The sequence below is a fragment of the Lytechinus variegatus genome, chromosome 2 (assembly GCF_018143015.1).
Source record: "Lytechinus variegatus isolate NC3 chromosome 2, Lvar_3.0, whole genome shotgun sequence".
Classification (NCBI taxonomy): Eukaryota; Metazoa; Echinodermata; class Echinoidea; order Temnopleuroida; family Toxopneustidae; genus Lytechinus; species Lytechinus variegatus.
In genome coordinates this window covers 32,640,779-32,659,280 of record NC_054741.1, presented here as the reverse complement: position 1 = coordinate 32,659,280, position 18,502 = coordinate 32,640,779, and the positions used below count along the sequence as shown (strand labels likewise).

Here is an 18,502-nt window from a genome sequence, read left to right as displayed (position 1 = left end):
TGCAAGCACCAGGAACAATGTAGACATAGGCCCTGAGCAAATTATGTTTCATAAAGTTATTAAATTGTTTTTTTTATGTAATGTAACATTACATAATCAAAATATAATCTAACATTATAATGAACAATAATTTCTTCTTTCCCACTACGTTTCTCTCCCTTTCTCCCTCTTTTTCTCCTTTTCCCCGTTTATTTCTGGGGGGGCAGCCAATTTTTTATTTTTTTTTTTTTGGGGGGGGCACGGCCCCCATACCAACCCCCGTATTTTTACGCCACTGTCTTTGTTCATAATGAAGTTTTGTTATCAAGTCTTTCTCTGATTGAGGTAGCTGATATTAGCATATAGGGAAATTTCGAAGAATGTGATTTTCCTTATACCGTCTGCCTAATCATGATGCTCTTTCTTCAAATTGTTTATAAGCCTTTGTAGATCTTAGATCTTGTAGGACTTAGATGAAGGCGGGGCAAAGACATACTTTTGGCTGCATCACTGCCATCAGTGCAAGGCACATTCTTTATGTAGGTATGTAGGTACTCTAAGGCACATACGGTAGGAGCGCCATCTACGCATGAGGTAATCTATATATTCTGCCGGCAGCAGTGCATGCATGTTTCACCAAAATATCCGTTGGTCTTGGTAACAAGTGTCAAGATAAAGTTTCGAGGACTATTGTCGACAAACTCCCGTTGGTTTCTTCAAACAATTAGATTACTTATTTACACTTATAGGGCTCTCATGCCAAATTCGAATCAATCGGAGAAACCCGAATGAAGACGGGTTGATCACTGTTTAATCAAAAAGGATTTTGCAGGAGTCTTCTTTCAAATGCCCATTATTGGAAATCCAAGATGAGATATATAAACGATGGAATAGCAGGCTTCGATGACAGATGAGGGAGAAAAAAATGGAAAGGATGGAAAATATGTCAATATACAACCTCGTCTTCTTGGTTGGTATGATTATGAGCGTGTTGTTGACGAGATGCAAAGGATTCGAATCAAATGAAAGTTTCATCCTTGGACCACCCTTACATCGAACTCGAGATGACCCTCCTGTCTTCGGGATAAGAGCCCATAAAACAGGCATCGATGACTTCGATAATACACTCCCAGGTAACGTCAATGATGATAGAATAGCATCTGAAGTCCAGAGTCAACGTCGGTATCGTAGATCTACGGATTTCTCGTCGGAAGAGAGCGCGTCACTCGTCGATAAGCATAATGAATTAAGAGGACAGGTATCCCCAGAAGCTTCCAATATGGAGTTCATGGTGAGAAAATGATAACAGTAACATATAGACTTGACTGCTTGAATATAATGGATATTGGTTACTGCTTCCAGAAACGTCCACAGCAAAAACTGTGGTGTTAATCGGTGTACATAGAGAAACACACCAGTTATTTTACACCGGTGTTAAATTGCTGGTGTTAGTTTTACACCTATAGGTGTTATTACAACACCTATGGTTGTTACATTTACACTCTTTGGTGTTATGTTCAATCTCTAGGGTGTTATTTTAACACCTCAGGGTGTGGTCCTCTATTAACACAAATTGGTGTGAGTTTTAACACCACAGTTTTTACAGTGTATGCACCAAGTTGTTAACATGTCATAAACAAGGAAACAATTTATTTTCAATATAATTGAATGCTAAATGAGTTTCGAAATAAAATGGAATCTAGAATAGTAAAAACTAAATACAAGACTGAAATGTCCTCAATAATGAGGGTATCTGACATAATACAAAATAACATACGTAATCTGTCAATAAGAAAATACAGACTTAATCGGAAAACGGGAAAACAAGAAAAAGATGATTTAAAATACAGTTCACTTCTCCTAGAAGAAGAGTATTTTGTTGGCGTTAGTAATTTTCATCAACTGATCACCTCCTTTTAAAGTGCATTATTCCAGCTCAACTGGCATATAAATGGGGAGGGGGGGTGGCTTCAGGGCATGACCCCAAGGTTTCACTACCAAGGGCAAAAAATGAGACGTGGACAAAAAGGACAGTGCCTCATTAAGCTTCTGAACAAATATTTATTCGGTGTTTTGTCAAATACGATTCAAATTTATTACTGTTTGTATAAATGAGAAAATAAAACAAAAGATTTAAAAAATCGATGTTCATTATTTTTCAAATCTAAAAGTCTACTGTACATAAATATCTCTAAACATTCGTTGGAAATACTGTATTTAGCCAAACGAAAAGCCAAGTGTGAAAATGTTATGTTTTATAACATTTCATTTTATTTTGGTAATATACCTGTAATAAAAGCCGGACGGTGAAAATATATTGCACCTACTTTGGCGTATATATAAGCTAAAGATTATCACTGGGTATTTTTATTGTCGATTATATTAATTTCACACAGTCTAAAATCCAAAAATTTTTAAATAGATTCAGATCGGCTGTCAATAGTGACCAACCGAATACTGTTACAGTTAGATTTAAACTTTGTGGATTTAGATATAAAGCTAAAAGATTAGACCTTATATCTTTTGATTTAAAAGTTGATTCTTAAGATTAAATACAAATCCACCATTCACAGTCGATCTTGATGTATTACAATCCTTTAGGTGCAGTTATAAGCTTTTAACTGTTACAAACCAGTTCCTCAGGTCAAGCAATTTATTTTATGTCTACGCCCACATTCTTTGCATAAATTATAAAGTTGTTATGAATATTCCTTTTTTCATTGTAATCATATACGATGTTGAGTAAAGGAAAATGAATTTTTATTCGAACTTGCCCTTCAACATTCTTGATATAAATTAGGCAAAGGCAAAGATTTGACTTAATCTGATATTGAGTTTTTCCACCATCATTGAAATTAAGATATATTTTAAAAGACAAATAGAGTGATATATGATAAATAACGAAATATATAGAGTATAAACCATATAAGATAAGAAAGAGATAGAACAAATAACATTATAAAATATAAAAATCAACTTTGTTAAGATAAACAGAAACATTAATAAAATAATACAAAACTTACACAATAAGTTTACATGTGATGCCATTCTTCACACTCTTCCTCTCTCCCGCCCTCTCTATTTTCGAACTTTATTCCTCTTTATTTCCCTTTCCTCTCCCACTTTCCTTGTGTTTTCCTTGTCCTCTCTTTGACATCAGCTTTTTTTTTTTTTTTTACTCATTGTTAAAATGAGTACCCGAATAATACCTATGTTTATAGTGTATATTTGTATATATAAGTTGTTTTGTTATGTTTTGTTTTGATTTTGTTTTTGTTTTGTTTGACAAAAGATACTATTTTGTGTTTGTTTATCTGTTTATATATATATTTTCTTGTTTTGAACAAAATGTTGGCAATTGCCGGTGACGTTCTGTAATAAATTCAATTCAATTCAATTCAATTCAATTCAAAAGGATAAGAAGGATGGAGGATGATGAGAAGAAAAAGAAGAAGGAGAAGAAGAAGAAGAAGAAGAGAAAGAAAAAGAAAAAGAAAAAGAAGAAGAAGAAGCAGAAGCAGAAGAAGGAGAAGTAAGAAGAAGAAGAGAGGAGGAAGAAGAAGGAAGAAGAAGAAAAAGAAGAAGATGAGGAGGAAGAAGAAGAAGAAAAAGATAAAGAGGGAGTTAGATAGATAGATAGATAGATAGATAGATAGGTATGACTGATTTTTCAATCGATCGTTAGTCGTCTTTGAATAAATACTAGAAAAGAGCTCCATGACAAATTTTTGTTAAAAGTTACTATGGCCATGCATGATGGCATCGTAATTAAGTGGGATTCTGTATTATATATTAGATACTCTAATAAAAAAAGTTTAACATGAAAAGTGTCCTTCTATTAATGAACCCAAGGTCTGTCTTCTTTTATATTACGTAACAGTATGTATCCATTTGTTTCATTTGGCTTTTTACCTTAGAACATCTTTAGGTGTCTATAAGAGGAGTCCTTGGGCTGAAAACTGTCTCCCGACGATCAGAATAAATGAAATTCAATTAAGTAGGTGTAAATTTAGCTCAAGTGTCTGTTTGCCTACCTATCAAACACAGTATCTGACTGGTAGTTGAAAGCACATTGTCTCAGTCACAATAAATGGTGTAGTAAGAGTAAATACAAATACAGACCAGCCCCAGACAATTGATGTTTTTCGCACCAATTCGTTAACATCAACGGACGAGATTTAGGACAAGATTTATAAGTCTCTATTTATTGGCAGGTTTGGGGAAAATAAATCTGTGATGGAAAATGGTTTTAGATATTTATTGCAAATTAAGATGAACCACTTACATGAAACACCACAGCCACTTCCACTTCTACTACCATCTCCAACACCGGCACCACCACCACCACCATCATCATCATCATCACCATCATCATCATCAAGTTCATCATCGGTACCATCATCATCATCACTGTCGTCGTCGTCATCATCAGTAATTTTCTAAAATGTAGAAACTATAAAGAATATTTTGTGAAAAAAAAAATCGTTCCTAGAGGCTTATTCGTGTATTTCCCGACATATCAACAAGTATGTCTGTAAGATACAATATCTTCATGAATTACAGGCAAATATAATAAAGCAAGTAAACTGACAGGGGAATGATTATATAGGGGCAAGGTACTGGCGTACAGATGGGGAGCCTGAAGAAGACCACGACCACCACCCCCCCCCCCCCCCCCCAAAAAAAAAAAAAAATTGAGACGACCAAGGAAAAAAGGAGTATAAAGGCGAATGAAAGGGGGAATTGAAATATGACACTACATTCTATATTATGTCAAAATACATTATACACAATTAGATTTTTTGTATCAAAGAGGCAAGAAAATAATGCATATTTTTTCCCACTGCGCTGTGTCTGGCCCCTCATCAAAATCTTTGGCTCATTACGCCATTTAGGCAAGGGCTTGAGCCCTAAAGCATTTGATAGAAAATGACATAGTTTGGGTTATGGAATTTTTATTTAACATTGTAACTGCAGTGAGTATGTCTTTACCCCCCCCCCCTTCTCCATTTTTTAATGTTTTATTTCTATTTGTTTGCAAAGCGCCTCCACCAAAACACTTCTTAGTCTCCCCCCAAAAAATAATATATATATATATATTATCCTAAACATCAATAAACTAGGATTTACACTTATTCGTAATGTTTTTTTTTCTATAGATCTGGGATGACGACCTGGCTATCATGGCTCAAGAGTGGTCAGATACCTGCTACTTCGCCCACGGTCAACCCGATAACATCTCACCATTCAGTACATTGGGGCAGAACCTATGGTTGGGGTCGGCGGGGAAGAACGCCCCCGACGGGACGGGGGCGGTCCAGGCCTGGTACAATGAAGTTCAATACTACGATTACAGCACAACGGAATGCAGCTATGTTTGTGGTCATTATACCCAGGTAAAAGCTGGATATGATCAGATAATTATTAACTTCATCAAACCTTTTGGTACCAATTTGATATTTAATCTTAAATAATGTATCATATAAACTGTGGATAATCGAAATTGGGTATCAAAGCATGCGTTTTGCATGATTTTTTTTAAATAGATAAAAGAAAACAAGCTATATATATCGCTTGCTTTGTTTTAGTCGTTGGCTTTTGTTATTCTATAAAATAATAATAGAAAATAACGATTTTAATCATTAAAAATGTCTTTATTCTTACGTATTTTTGTTTAGAATTTTCATTGAATGTAAAACCATTTTGTTGGAAGTGCATACATAATAATAAAATCAGAATAATTGAAAGTGATTCAATACTCACTGTTCGCTGCTCATAAGAAATATAATTGAATGCTAATTTAGGGGTTGGTGTTTTCCATTTGAATATGCAGGTAGTATGGGCTTCTTCCTATGCAGTTGGGTGCGGAAGGTCACTCTGTGAGTTTGCTACATCAGAAAGCTCCAACTATACAAATGTCTACATTATCACATGTAACTACGGACCTGCGTAAGTAAATGAAATTTAAAAAAATTGTTAGTAACGATCTTTCACTGTAATACGCTGTTCCAAATTTTAAGCACGATTTTAAGTCCGTCACTCTAAAATTATTGTTTATACTTTTTAAACATTTGTTAACACTTTTTAAACAAGTTGTTGAAGGGTTTTTAAAAATTAGAAAGAAGTTTTAACAACTTGTTTTTAGAGTGACAAGCTTGAACAAAATGCTATATTTTTTTTACCGTGTTTTTCCTTTTTTAGGGTTGGGTCTACACTCTTAATTGCAGGGATCTAAACTGATTTAAAATAAATCTAGGTGGACTGTAGTTAGGAACCAGTCAAATTTGAGATTTAGTTTCAAATATTCATTTCCAAATCTGAAAGGATTCAAATTTAAATCCCTTGATATTTCAAAATTCGATTGATCCAGTCCACCTGGACCTAATTAAAATCCTTACATTTCAGAGTGTAAAATAGTTTGTATAATATAAACCACAAAACGAAGTATTTTTTCTCATCCAATTGAAATACAGACATTATAGATAAAATACATGTTTAATTTGTTGACAAACACAACAACATATTGGACATTGGCAGAATCTATTTTTTTTAAAGAATCAGTAGTATTTCACTGATATGTGGATACACGTATCCTGTATGTCACACCATAATGACAAAGGCGGATTATTTTTCATACTATTTCAGATTCAGACAAGAGGCTTCCCCCAAAAAAATATAATTTATTAAATGCTGAGGATATTGGGAAAATGTTCTTGAACTATAAACTGATAAAAAAATAAAAATAAATAAAACGAGAGATGAATAGTGAACATAAAACATGTAAAAACGGTTTTATCAATTTTTTCCTTCTTTTATTTATCAGAGGTAACTACGTTGGATCACAGCCTTATGATGACGGTCCAAGCTGTACTCAATGTGATTCAGGAGTAGCACTCTGTTACAACAATCTTTGCAGTATGTTTCGAACCAAAATTATCTTGCCTCAAAAGACATACAACTTCATGAATTATAAAGTTATAACAAATATCTTTTGCATCATTTGTCATTCATTTCAGGGACTGCTTATTGTTAATATTATTTATATACTTTCCAATATATGGTTATGCCAATTATCTAATCCACCATTTCAATGTATATCAATAACTATGTAAATCAATATAGTCTTACTTTGTCTCGATTTCCTCCGTAGTTTCTTATATTTTCAATGCCATTGATTTTAAGAATGGATTTTATTAAGGTAAGAACCTTTTCTGGATTGGGCGGGGGGGTAGGCTGTGTAGAAACATACAATATATATATTTAAAACGTTTTCTAAGAAAATCCGATAATTCCTTGGATATAAAAGTAAAAAACAAAACAAACAACTTTGCGTAGAATGGGAATGAAAGAAAAATACAGTTAGATATTATGAAATTGTTCGGGGGGGGGGTAATAAACTAATCTAATTGACAGTTTAAAAAAAAAATCTCTCCAAGATTTTAAATAATTTTTCTCTTTTTTTTCTATCAGATGAATGTTCTTTAGAAGAGCAAGGATGTGGTAAGATCAACATCAATAATTAATCTTAATCTTGATTAGACAGGAGTAATGTTGACTTTGATTTGTACTATCTAAAGTAAAGTCTAAATCTCTTTCGAGGAAAACTTCGAAATTTAATGGTAAATGGGAGCGGTGAAATGTCGTCTTGATATCTCTTTAATACTTTCTTGGGATGCACCGATACAAACCGAAAATGAAATTTTTCAATAGTTATCAATGTATAAATATGAATTATAAAGATTTATTTGTAAACTTTGTGTTCTTTTGAAGATCAATAAATCATTTTTAGATTAAATTATTGGTTTTGATTAGAGTAAGGTGTGACGAGAATTTGGTTTGATTCAATTCAAGGTTTCGTTTCCATTTATTTTTTTTCAGTAGTATGATCCAAATGAAACGCATTTGTTTCAAGCAAAATAAAAAGAATATATAATCATATTCATGTTTACAAATTACAAGTCTCTTTTTGTATAACATCAGTTTCATACAAAGCAAGTTTGACATCAATATATCAATATCATCAACACCAATATGTTCAATGATGAACTATAAAATCATTATATGTCCTCAAAAATTATAACATAAGGGGAGATAAATACTGCCATTTGTGTCAATTAACATACTAGAAATCGATAGTATATCTTTTATCAAAAGTTTTATAGTTTTGAACTTCTTTTAAATGTTTTTTTTTTCCTCTTCAGAGTGTCGAGTCTCTTGTGAGAACTGCGCCACAATATCAAATAACTGTACATGTGAATGCCAGGACGGATGGTACGGCACTGATTGCTCGAGTAAATAAAATTGATTGACTTAATATTTAATCGATATCTATTAATATATTAACCTATTGTCTTCTATAGCCAATATTTCAGTATTTTCAACTGGTTAACTAAAGCGCGCAATAGCCAAATTTGTAAACATACTCGATTGTTGTAAATAAAGTGATCGTTTTAATATATCACTCGGATAAATCTTTTCAATTAATCTGATATTAATTCGATATCCAGGTAGGCCCTACGTAGTGATTGCTAAAAAATCAAACCACGGCAATCAATAACTTATCTTTTATACTAATTCAAATTTTCTTAAGCATATAGAGTGTTTGGTATATATTTCATGCCATCGTCATCCATTCAGCTTCATCAGATTTTCTGTGATATTCGTATTCTCATCAAGCTCAATATTCTATCAATATTCGCAATATCTTTCCCCTTTTATTCCATATTCAATGATACCATTTAAATTCATTCAAATCTCCACATTAATAGAAATTTAATTGATCATCAAGCTAAAACAGGAAGAAACTCACTTATCGGAAAAACAATATAAACCTTCTATACCACACGCGTTTATGTCTCCTTATTCAAGAGGGGAGTGGGCGGTATTAATACTATTCTTTATTTAGTGCCACTTTCTTTAGTAGTTTCATTTTCTAATTTTACAACTTCTAGCTGAATGTGCTGACACCCACCAGTACTGCTGGAATAGCCCAGGCTGGCCAGGACCAGAATACTGTGGCGCGCACAACGCAGTGCCCAAAAGATGCCCATACATGTGTGGTCTATGCAGTAAGTTCATTTTGATGATTACACTGGAGTTCGTTAGTGTGTTAAATTTCAGTTTTGCAATGGTTACTAATGGAATTGAATACTGTTAATTATTTCTTTGATATATATATATATATATATATATATTTCTACATGTCATACTTTATCAATCATTTTCTGTCCAAGAGGTGAATTTCAATACTCTGAGAATATTTAGCAATCTCGCTCGAAAAAAAATCAGTTTTTAAAGCTAACATAAATTAAGTGATTATTTTTCTTATTTCTGCTCTTCATTGGTTTTCTTTTTATAGATCTTGCAGACCCAGACTTCGTTTGCGGTAAGTGAGTGGTCCCCTTCCAGTAAATTCATTTTGCCCTCATTGCCAGGTTTTGGCAACATTAGGACAGGAGGGTGACGATGAGAGTATAATGGCAAACCCTTCAGTTCTCATTTCCAGATAAATATATCTCGAATATACGTTAATCATATATGCTAAATGTAAGAATGAAAGTAATAAAACAAATCGTCGCAAACTATAATATGGTGACAGCATGACAAATGAAAATCTCCATTCAATATGATAGATTGATGGAACCTTATTTAAACACTGTTAAAAGCGATTGGGCAGTACTTTGTGAAACAAATAAAATAAAACAGCAAATATAAAAAAGGTAAGATAAATCTGAACATGAACGAAAAATAAAGAATACAAACGGATCGTAATAATATATGCAAATCACAAAACATATAATTTTTTTAATAACTGAATAAGTTGGAATATTTTTCTCCTTAGACTGGTTGTTTAGACATGCTAGGACAAAATAAGCGTGAATTATTAATCACATCTAAATCGAATAAGGGACATTTGTTGTTTATGAGTCAAATCGAATTTCAAGTACAACCCTAAACTGAAGCTCTTCATGCCAGCCTTTTATTCATAGTGTGGAAGAGCCGTGGTGTAGTGGTTCTGACTCTCGCCTTGTAAACAGAGGGTCGTGTGTTCGAATCCCACCGCGGTCTAGCGTCCTTTGGCAAGGCGTTAATCCACGCTTTGCCACTCTCGACCCAGGTGCTAAATGGGTACCCGGTAGGATGCGAAAGATATTGTATGTTTGATTTTGCCAGCGCCATAATGTGGCTGCGACGAATGCAAGGAATGCTCCCCAGGGAGTGGAAATTGTGCACTTTTCGTGCTTGATTGAAATGAATCCAATGACCGGGGTAATAATATGCTGTAACGCGCTTTGGGCCATTCTGGGAAAAGCGCTTTATAAAAATTGGCTATTATTATTATTATTATGCCTACCAGGTTCTTCTACAACACAAATGGCTACTGCACAAGTATCCACTAATTCGACTCTTTCGTCGATGACCACAAGCAGTCCTAATCAAGGGGACAGCTCGACTTCTGTTCCGTCCATGACGTCGACAGCGACAATGACGACCAGCAGTCCTGATCAAGAGGACGGCTCGACTTCTGTTCCGTCCATGACGTCGACAGCGACAATGACGACTAGCAGTCCTAATCAAGGGGACAGCTCGACTTTTGTTTCGGCCACGACGTCGACAGCGACAAAGACGACTAGCAATCCTGATCAAGACGAAAGCTCGACTTCTGTTCCGTCCATGACGTCGACAGCGACAATGACGACCAGCAGTCCTTATCAACAGGACGGCTCGACTTCTGTTCCGTCCATGACGTCGACAGCGACAATGACGACCAGCAGTCCTTATCAACAGGACGGCTCAACTTCTGTTGCGTCCATGACGTCGACAGCGACAATGACGACCAACAGTCCTAATCAAGAGGATGACTCGACTTCTGTCCATTCTATGACGTCGACAGCGTCAACGACGGCAAGCAGTCCTAATCAAGAGGATGGCTCGACTTCTGTTCCGTCCATGACGTCGACAGCGACAATGAGCGCAGTTGAAACACAAACCTTGAGCACAACGTCTCATTTGATGACGACTTCAGCTTTAATGGGTGACGAAACAACGTTTGCTAGTGAGACGACACCGCCACCGTTGACATTTTCCTCCACCACTGAAGGTGATCTTTCGATTTAGAATGTTAAGCACCATCGTTGATTTATCTTTTATACGATCTGGTAAATGTGATTCAAGCAGATGACTGAAACTCCAATCAACATAGATTTTAATCAACTGTGAACTTAAGGAACAACAATTTAGAACGTGTTGACGAAAAAAAATAGTTTAGGCAGGGATCCTCATTTTACAAGATACACAGCTTTCACTTGTCTGGAAAATGCTTGTCATAATACAATTTAGAGAGATATATAATGTTAATCCTTATTATTCATTCGTATAAAATTCAGGGACCTCCTTATATTCACGTTCCCAATACAACCTTACCCCAAGCATTACTCATCACGACAACCATCCCCAAAATGTTAAACTATCATTTACTTTTAATATGTTCAGTAACCTTACTGATTCAAAAGATTTTTTTTTTATTCTTCAATTTGTCAATGAACCAACCAATGACAGTATCGATTTCTTCTACCGGTCAAAATAACGGTGAAAGTACCACAGTCTCTGCTGTTACCAATGCTGGATGTGATGACATCATCTGCCAAAATGGCGGAACGTTTGAAGAAGTTTCCTGTACTTGTCGATGCGCCAATGGATATCAGGGAGACGCATGTCAAAGTAAGTTCTCTGGATTAATTTTAATTTGGTCATGTCATCAGGTCTACTTATTAACGATCCTTTTTAGTCGAGATAGCAAATAAAATTTGCAGTGAAACTGTTACTCTCGTATAATTATAAAACAAGTCTTTTGATATTGTAGAAATTTTCAATAAATTTTCAATCTAATATTATTTTTTGTGGAAATAAACTTTACCTACTTCTTGAATTCATAATCTACATCTTGATATGTATGTAGCCATTCTATTTGAGCTGAAAAGGTTGAATGAACTAAATCAAACGCGATTATATACTATTTTCAATCTAATATTATTTTTTGTGGAAATAACTTTACCTACTTCTTGAATTTATAACATACATCTGGATATGTATGTAGTCATTCTATCTGAGCTGAAAAGGTTGAATGAAATAAATCAAACACGATTATACACTATATTCAATCTAATATTATTTTTTTTTGTGGAAATACAGTTTTCATCGGTGATTATACTCAGAAAGGCATCAAACACTCCCATCTCTTAAGTAGTTTGTGATTATAGTTTTGAAATTACATAATACCACACAATTAAATTTGATATAAACATCAATGATCTAATGAAAAAAGCGCAATATAATTATAAGGCTGATTGCGTCCTAGTGTCTGCGGATTGAGTTACTGAGAGCCAATAAACCTGATAATTGTCTCTGTTCTTGGAGCTTTAATTAATTAAGACATGCTGCAATTGCATGAGAATGTTGTAACTAATAACCTTTATAAATTCTTAATTCCACCAGCTATCACCGATAAAGGGAGAGGGATGACAACATCAGAAAGTTTATTAAAAAAAAGAAACATTCAAATACTCTCTTGTCCAATATTTGGGCTCGTAAAAATAACATAAAATCATACAACGACGATCAGAGATATGAGTTTCGCGCTAACCCTTTGTCATCTGCATCTAGAATGACGACACAAATTAAAGCCTTTGAAAATTGTGTGAAGTTTATTCAATTATTGCACATGTAACTGTATTGTCTTTAAATTTTATATTTCATTTTCATGCAGATTTAGAGTCGGAAGTCCAATATGGAGTTGAAATTACACTTCAAGCATCTATCTATATGGTAAATAAATCGAAATGATAATCGTTATTATTTTTCAGTGATGAAACATGTATCACTTAAGAGAAAATTATAGATTTGTTAGATTCGAAATTTATCCATAAGATTGAAATTGAGAAGAAAATTAATACATAAATCTCTTGAGTAATATTTTCAATCATAATTATTTTCGATTTCTTCATAATCGAAAACAATTTAGAGAGTACGCGATTCTCTAACATCTCTTGTGTATTAAATTACATCTGGCAATTACACGAAAAGTGATGTCGAATACGATACATACTGAGACATTCTTGTAATAACACAATTTATATATTCTTAACTATTCGGCTACTAGGAATAACAAAATACAAGTGAGATAATAATTATCATGCAAGTAACAATTGAACGAATATCGTAACTCCTAGATAGATTCGGTCCAATATAACCAGTGTGTTTAGTATGTCATAATGAGTCAACAAAAACCAAAAAATAAAAAATGAAATGAATAAGGAGCAGAATAGGTCGTACAGGAGAATAAAAATGTCTAAATAAGCTGATCAGGGGTCCGTAACACAAAAGTTAGTGATTAATTGTACACTTGATTTTTATGATTTATTTTACATTGTAGTCAATGGAATCAATCGTAGAGAAATTGCTTGGATTTGTGTTAAGGACCTCACGTGTGATCATCTTGAAACGTGTTCCATTCTCAGAACTGTGTTTTTTCTTGACCTTCCATTTGAATCATTAATTTTCTGACCATTTTTTTCATAAAATGCATATTTAGGGTTATTTTGACTTATCCATGTGAAGATTCGAAACATAATATTTGAAACATAATTATATTCCATACACCGGCTCATGGATCAAGTTTGTATAAATAATGTATAATCAAATAAGAGTTCCAATCGGCTATCAAGTAACAAATTACTTCTTTGTTTAAATTCTGAATGCGAATTATACTGAACATCATTTAATTTTGAGAGGTTCCTTCAAATGCATGGCTAATTTAAATAACACGAGCTTGCATCTGTTTGAATACCTGGCTTTTATCAGTGGCAGTCAATAAGAGGCCAGCTTCTTCGGGTGGTTGCCGAGATTGTCACAGACTGGTGTAACATCAACTTCTCAGTCTGCTGTCCAAACCAGGGAGACAAGAACAGGTAATCACTTATTTCAAACTGCCTCTTATATGAAATACAATGCAAACATGATGATAATTCGAATCAAAGAACCCCTAACCCTAAGTAAGTTCTGTCTCGTTCATTTATTTTTAAGCGTTGAAGTCCTGCTCTTTTTATTTTCTTATCCTGTTTTGTTTTCATATCCTTCGCGTTTGTTTCCCTTTTCTTTTGTTTTTGCTCTTGTTCTTTTTGTGTGTGCTGTTCTCTGTTCTGTCACCTCTGTGTCCGTCTTTGTAGGCAATTCTACATTAATTTTTAGAGGGGTCCACGCACTACAAGGATTTGCTTTTGAGTGGATCCCTCCAAATACTCAGATTATTATAATGTGGATGATAATTTGCTTTTGTTATATTTATGGAAAAATATCATACATTGCTTATCTACCTCAATTTGTACTGTTTTGAAAATGTCACAAATATTTACGACAATTTTATTTAGTCTTGTAGAAAGTGAAATAAATTAGTATGTTGATATGTTTTCTCTTCATTTGCCTTCGCCATCATACGGACAGACACCGGAACATTTAATACACTAAGAGATTATCGGTATATTTTTCAGTAGTTTCAGTTATTTTAATGGCAATCTTTATTCCCCAAATAAGTAGAAATAATGTGGAATTGTGTGAACTGGACGGATTAAAACAGGGGTAAACCTTAATTCTTGTTATATCAATGCAGTTGAGTGCATGGCTCATGGACGTTTTGTAGAATTAGTGATAGGGTTAGAAAAAAAAGTCGAAATTCTCAGTGACCTTTCGCTCCTGTATAATATCCCTTTCTTTCGATTCCATTCATAATATCAGTGAAGAAATCCTCGATTACGTGAATGAGACCGACATCGCCATCGCAGTCGGCTATCCCGAAGAAACCACGGCCTCTGGGTCGAGCGACCAATCGTTCTCCGTTATGCTTCTGGTCACGCCCCCTCTATCGACGGAGCTGTGTAATTCGGGATCACTCAGCAGACGTCGACGGAGCGTAAGGTTGACTTTGTCAAATATTCAAAAGAGATCAAGTGAAACTGAAGGTATTCAAAACTAATTAAAATCAGTTGGTTGGTAGCTAATATATAAAAGGAGAAAACAATGAGTTTGAATACATGTTGACTATTTCATCCTACACAGTAAACCCATGCGTCTGAAATTTTTATTGTTTACATTTTCATCAATCACGTTACCTGGAATAATTTTTTCAAGTTAAAATGCGATATTACAAGAAATACTTTAAACATGTAGAAAGCAATTAAAGGTTTTACTTGAACATGAAACCAAAATTTTGCAATATATTCTATAAGTCATGTATATGTAAACAAGTCTGTTTATTGATGACTCGTATGTATTTTTTTCTTTTATTTGTCTAATGTGCATAATTATTTCCCTTTTTGAAGCATTATCTTCCGGCTCTCTTGAAAATGCAATTTCATTTTATTTCGTTATTTCCATTCCAACATTTTCAACATGTTTTGTTCCATACATCTTGAAATATAAGAAAGAAAATTTCTACGTAAATTATAATCGAAATAATCATAAAAGCAGGTTGGGAATGGAGGAGGCTTCTAAAAAGCAAAGTTTGTAGACAGCAACCTCCTATTAAAGTGTTCATACAAATAGTGTAAACCAAATAAAATATCTTTCAGAACCCTAAAAATTGCTCTTGTTCTATAATTTTTTTCTACCAGTGGCGTACAGATGGGCTTGGGGCGCTTACCCCCAAGGTTTTTCACGACCAACGAAAAGAGAGAGAAAGGGAAAGAAAATGAAAGAGAGAGAAGGGTGAAATATGATATTTTTGACTGAATTATTATGTCAAAATCCATCACGAATTTGATTTTTTAAAATAAAAATGTCGAAAATTTTACTTGCTTCCTTCGCTTCCTCGCAACTTCAAAAAAAATATGCTCGATACGCCATATCTGGCCCCTCAACATTTTTGGCTCATTACGCCACTGGATGTTACCTCTCTTAAAGCTCTGAATATTTAACACAGACGAATTATTATTATTTTTACTATTTTGTTTTCAGTCTCCTATCTGAATCAGGAAGCCTTGTATACCGCAGTCACAGAAAATCTCGACACCATTGAACTCGAACTCAATATGACCATCGAGGAAATCGTTATGGGAGAGGTCGAGAGTGCTCCGTCCGAATTGTCTGCCGCGGTCATCGTCGGGATCGTCGTGGCTTCCGTCGTCGTTTCCATTACCATTATCATTGGTGCCTTCATTTGCATACAGAAAAGGTAAACCTTTATAAAATGGGTTGATTACCATGATGTTTCTTCTGCTCGTTCTTCTTGAGGGTTTGAGTTATATTTATATAGGTAACTGGCCCCGAAAGTTAAGTAAAAGTTTCCATGGCTGTGCCAAAGGTGAATAGAGAGAAGAAGATAAAAACACAATTATTTCGTCAAGGAAGGGGGGTGGGGGGTTGACTGAATAAATCCCCAGAATCTTCGACTTCTCAACATTTTTACATTTATGATAAATAAGTTTCATCAGTACACATACCCCTTGACCAACAGCTATTGGTGGTTAATGTAGATTACATCATGAGGAAGGAGTATAATATTTAAGTAGTTTTTAAAAATCTCAATCTTTTGAATTAATCAATATGTTTTTACGAATAACCATTCAGAAACACATCCAAATAATAGTCTTATAATTTCCTCTTTTTTTTCTCTCTCTCCAAATAGCACAACTGCAACCAAAGTCCGTCCAATATCGTCCAGTTGGAAACCGGCAGTGATAAAATAAATCTTTTTAACAACGGCGTTGATGTGATTTTAATTATATATTTTATCTTACACTGATCTTCCGTCCATCCATGGCATTTGTTCTCTGCTGACAAGAACATTTTGTATTCACAGTGTGGTTTTACCACAGAACAGTTATCAACATGATCAAGGAATGCTTGATTTTAAGCATCAAATAATGATGCGTCTTGTATACTCTGTAGAAATTCAATATTTCTTCTTGTTCTCCTGGTTTACCCCCTTATACGTTCTTTCATTTTCCTAATGTTTCTCTTTTTTTATACACTTATTATTTGGGATGTTATATTTTCTTTATATTTTTAATATCATTTTTCTTTCTTGTGTGTTCTATTCAGTTTGTCCATATATAATTTCAATTGAATATAATTATTGCGTCGTTCATATTATATTATTTTTAGATATTTGCAATATGTATCTAACCCGACGAGGGACTAATGTTACACAAGCCTAGCTTCTTATTAGTTCCTATTTTCTCATGCCCCTCCTTAATCTTTTGTTTTGTTCATATTTGTATACTAATTATACATACATAAACCTGTATGATTATGTCATTATTTTAATGAAGCTTTATTATTTGTGCTTGTATAATTTTGTAAATATTGTTATGAGAAATACAAACCTATACAAAATCTGAATTTCAATATCATTCTTTACCAGGTGTAAAATGTTGCGCGGGGCGCCATATTATGTTGGGCGGGGCGCCATTTTTAACACTCGCCTATGCAGGGCGCAGTTTTACTAGATGCGCCACTTTGTGAGATATTGGCCTGGATATAACATCGGACTGATTCTTTAAATGATTGCATTGATTATTATGTATGATCGATTGTTCAAATCAGTTGCAAGGCCCAGGGTCTTACAAAGAGTTGCGATTGATCCAATCAACCACAGATATGGAGAGCCATTCGCGAGGGGAAAAATGACATAGATGGATTTCCATATACTTGATCGGATCAATCATAGCTCTTCTTAAGACGGGGCACAGGTTTCTATGGTGGCCCTGAAGGGACATCGCATATAGACCAAATCGCGAATATTCACGACGAAATTCACGACGTCGCCAATTTCGTCGCCAATTTGAATATTAACGACGAAATTCGCGACATCGTGAATTTCGTCGCCAATTTCGTCGTATATATTCGCGATTTGGTCTATATGCGATGTCCGTTCAGGGCCACCATATAGGTTTCCCATCATAACGATAGTAGAATCTGCTGTGCAAGGTTTCTATATATTTCGTAATCAAGTGATCAATGTATAAAGCGAAATATGGGATATGTGGCTATTCAAATCGCCAAATACTTTGATTACAGACAAATGTATGGTAGTAAAGTTTAGTGATTGATAAATTCATTTCAATTGAATTCAATATAGGCTTCTTAGATCTGACGTAGATTTCGGTTATTGCAGTAATTCATGTATTGTGAATTTCTTCCATCATCAATCCGTTATAGTGACCGTATTCCTGTAGCCTAAACAGGTCGATGTTAGGAAGCGATTTTTTATTGGTGATTTACCAAGAAGGAAATGTCAACAGATAAAAGGCCAAGGTTTGTTTCATCTTTTGATTCATCTTCGTTTTTAATCTTCGAGATTGGAAAGTAAAGACCTCAACGATTGACTCCGGTGTTTATTGTAACGGTCAGACAAATTTTAGTCGCCTGTGAAAAATAGGAGAGCGCGTGTGCTCAAGACAATCAACATTCCGAAATATTTCAGTGGAAAAAATTATGTTTCTTGTCAGTTTTAAAAATATTGTGAATA

At 34.3% G+C, this 18,502-nt stretch overlaps 2 protein-coding genes across 2 annotated transcripts; both read left to right on the top strand.

Annotated features, from left to right (window-relative positions):
• The first annotated feature begins 961 nt into the window (after positions 1–961).
• Positions 962–12,883, top strand: LOC121409747 (protein HEG homolog 1-like). Its single transcript, XM_041601653.1, has 11 exons — positions 962–1,270; positions 5,139–5,375; positions 5,813–5,928; positions 6,803–6,894; positions 7,450–7,479; positions 8,181–8,270; positions 8,931–9,047; positions 9,338–9,364; positions 10,337–11,080; positions 11,539–11,700; positions 12,746–12,883. Exons 1-11 carry the CDS (start codon positions 962–964, stop codon positions 12,820–12,822), a joined length of 2,001 nt encoding a protein of 666 aa, XP_041457587.1. The 3' UTR covers positions 12,823–12,883.
• A 288-nt stretch (positions 12,884–13,171) lies between these two features.
• On the top strand, positions 13,172–17,049 carry LOC121409746. The gene is made up of 5 exons (XM_041601652.1): positions 13,172–13,177; positions 13,840–13,946; positions 14,770–14,993; positions 15,988–16,204; positions 16,658–17,049. The coding sequence occupies exons 1-5, from the start codon at positions 13,172–13,174 to the stop codon at positions 16,716–16,718; spliced, it is 615 nt and encodes a 204-aa protein (XP_041457586.1). The 3' UTR covers positions 16,719–17,049.
• The last annotated feature ends 1,453 nt before the right edge of the window (positions 17,050–18,502 follow it).

Excerpts from the sequence above, each read along its gene's own strand:
- LOC121409747 (XM_041601653.1), top strand. The coding sequence starts at position 962 with ATGAGCGTGTTGTTGACGAGATGCAAAGGATTCGAATCAAATGAAAGT. Across the intron at positions 8,271-8,930 it reads GTACGGCACTGATTGCTCGA|CTGAATGTGCTGACACCCAC; the intron begins GTAAATAAAATT and ends TACAACTTCTAG. Across the intron at positions 11,081-11,538 it reads ATTTTCCTCCACCACTGAAG|TATCGATTTCTTCTACCGGT; the intron begins GTGATCTTTCGA and ends AACCAATGACAG.
- LOC121409746 (XM_041601652.1), top strand. Across the intron at positions 14,994-15,987 it reads GAGATCAAGTGAAACTGAAG|TCTCCTATCTGAATCAGGAA; the intron begins GTATTCAAAACT and ends TTTTGTTTTCAG. Across the intron at positions 16,205-16,657 it reads TTCATTTGCATACAGAAAAG|CACAACTGCAACCAAAGTCC; the intron begins GTAAACCTTTAT and ends CTCTCCAAATAG.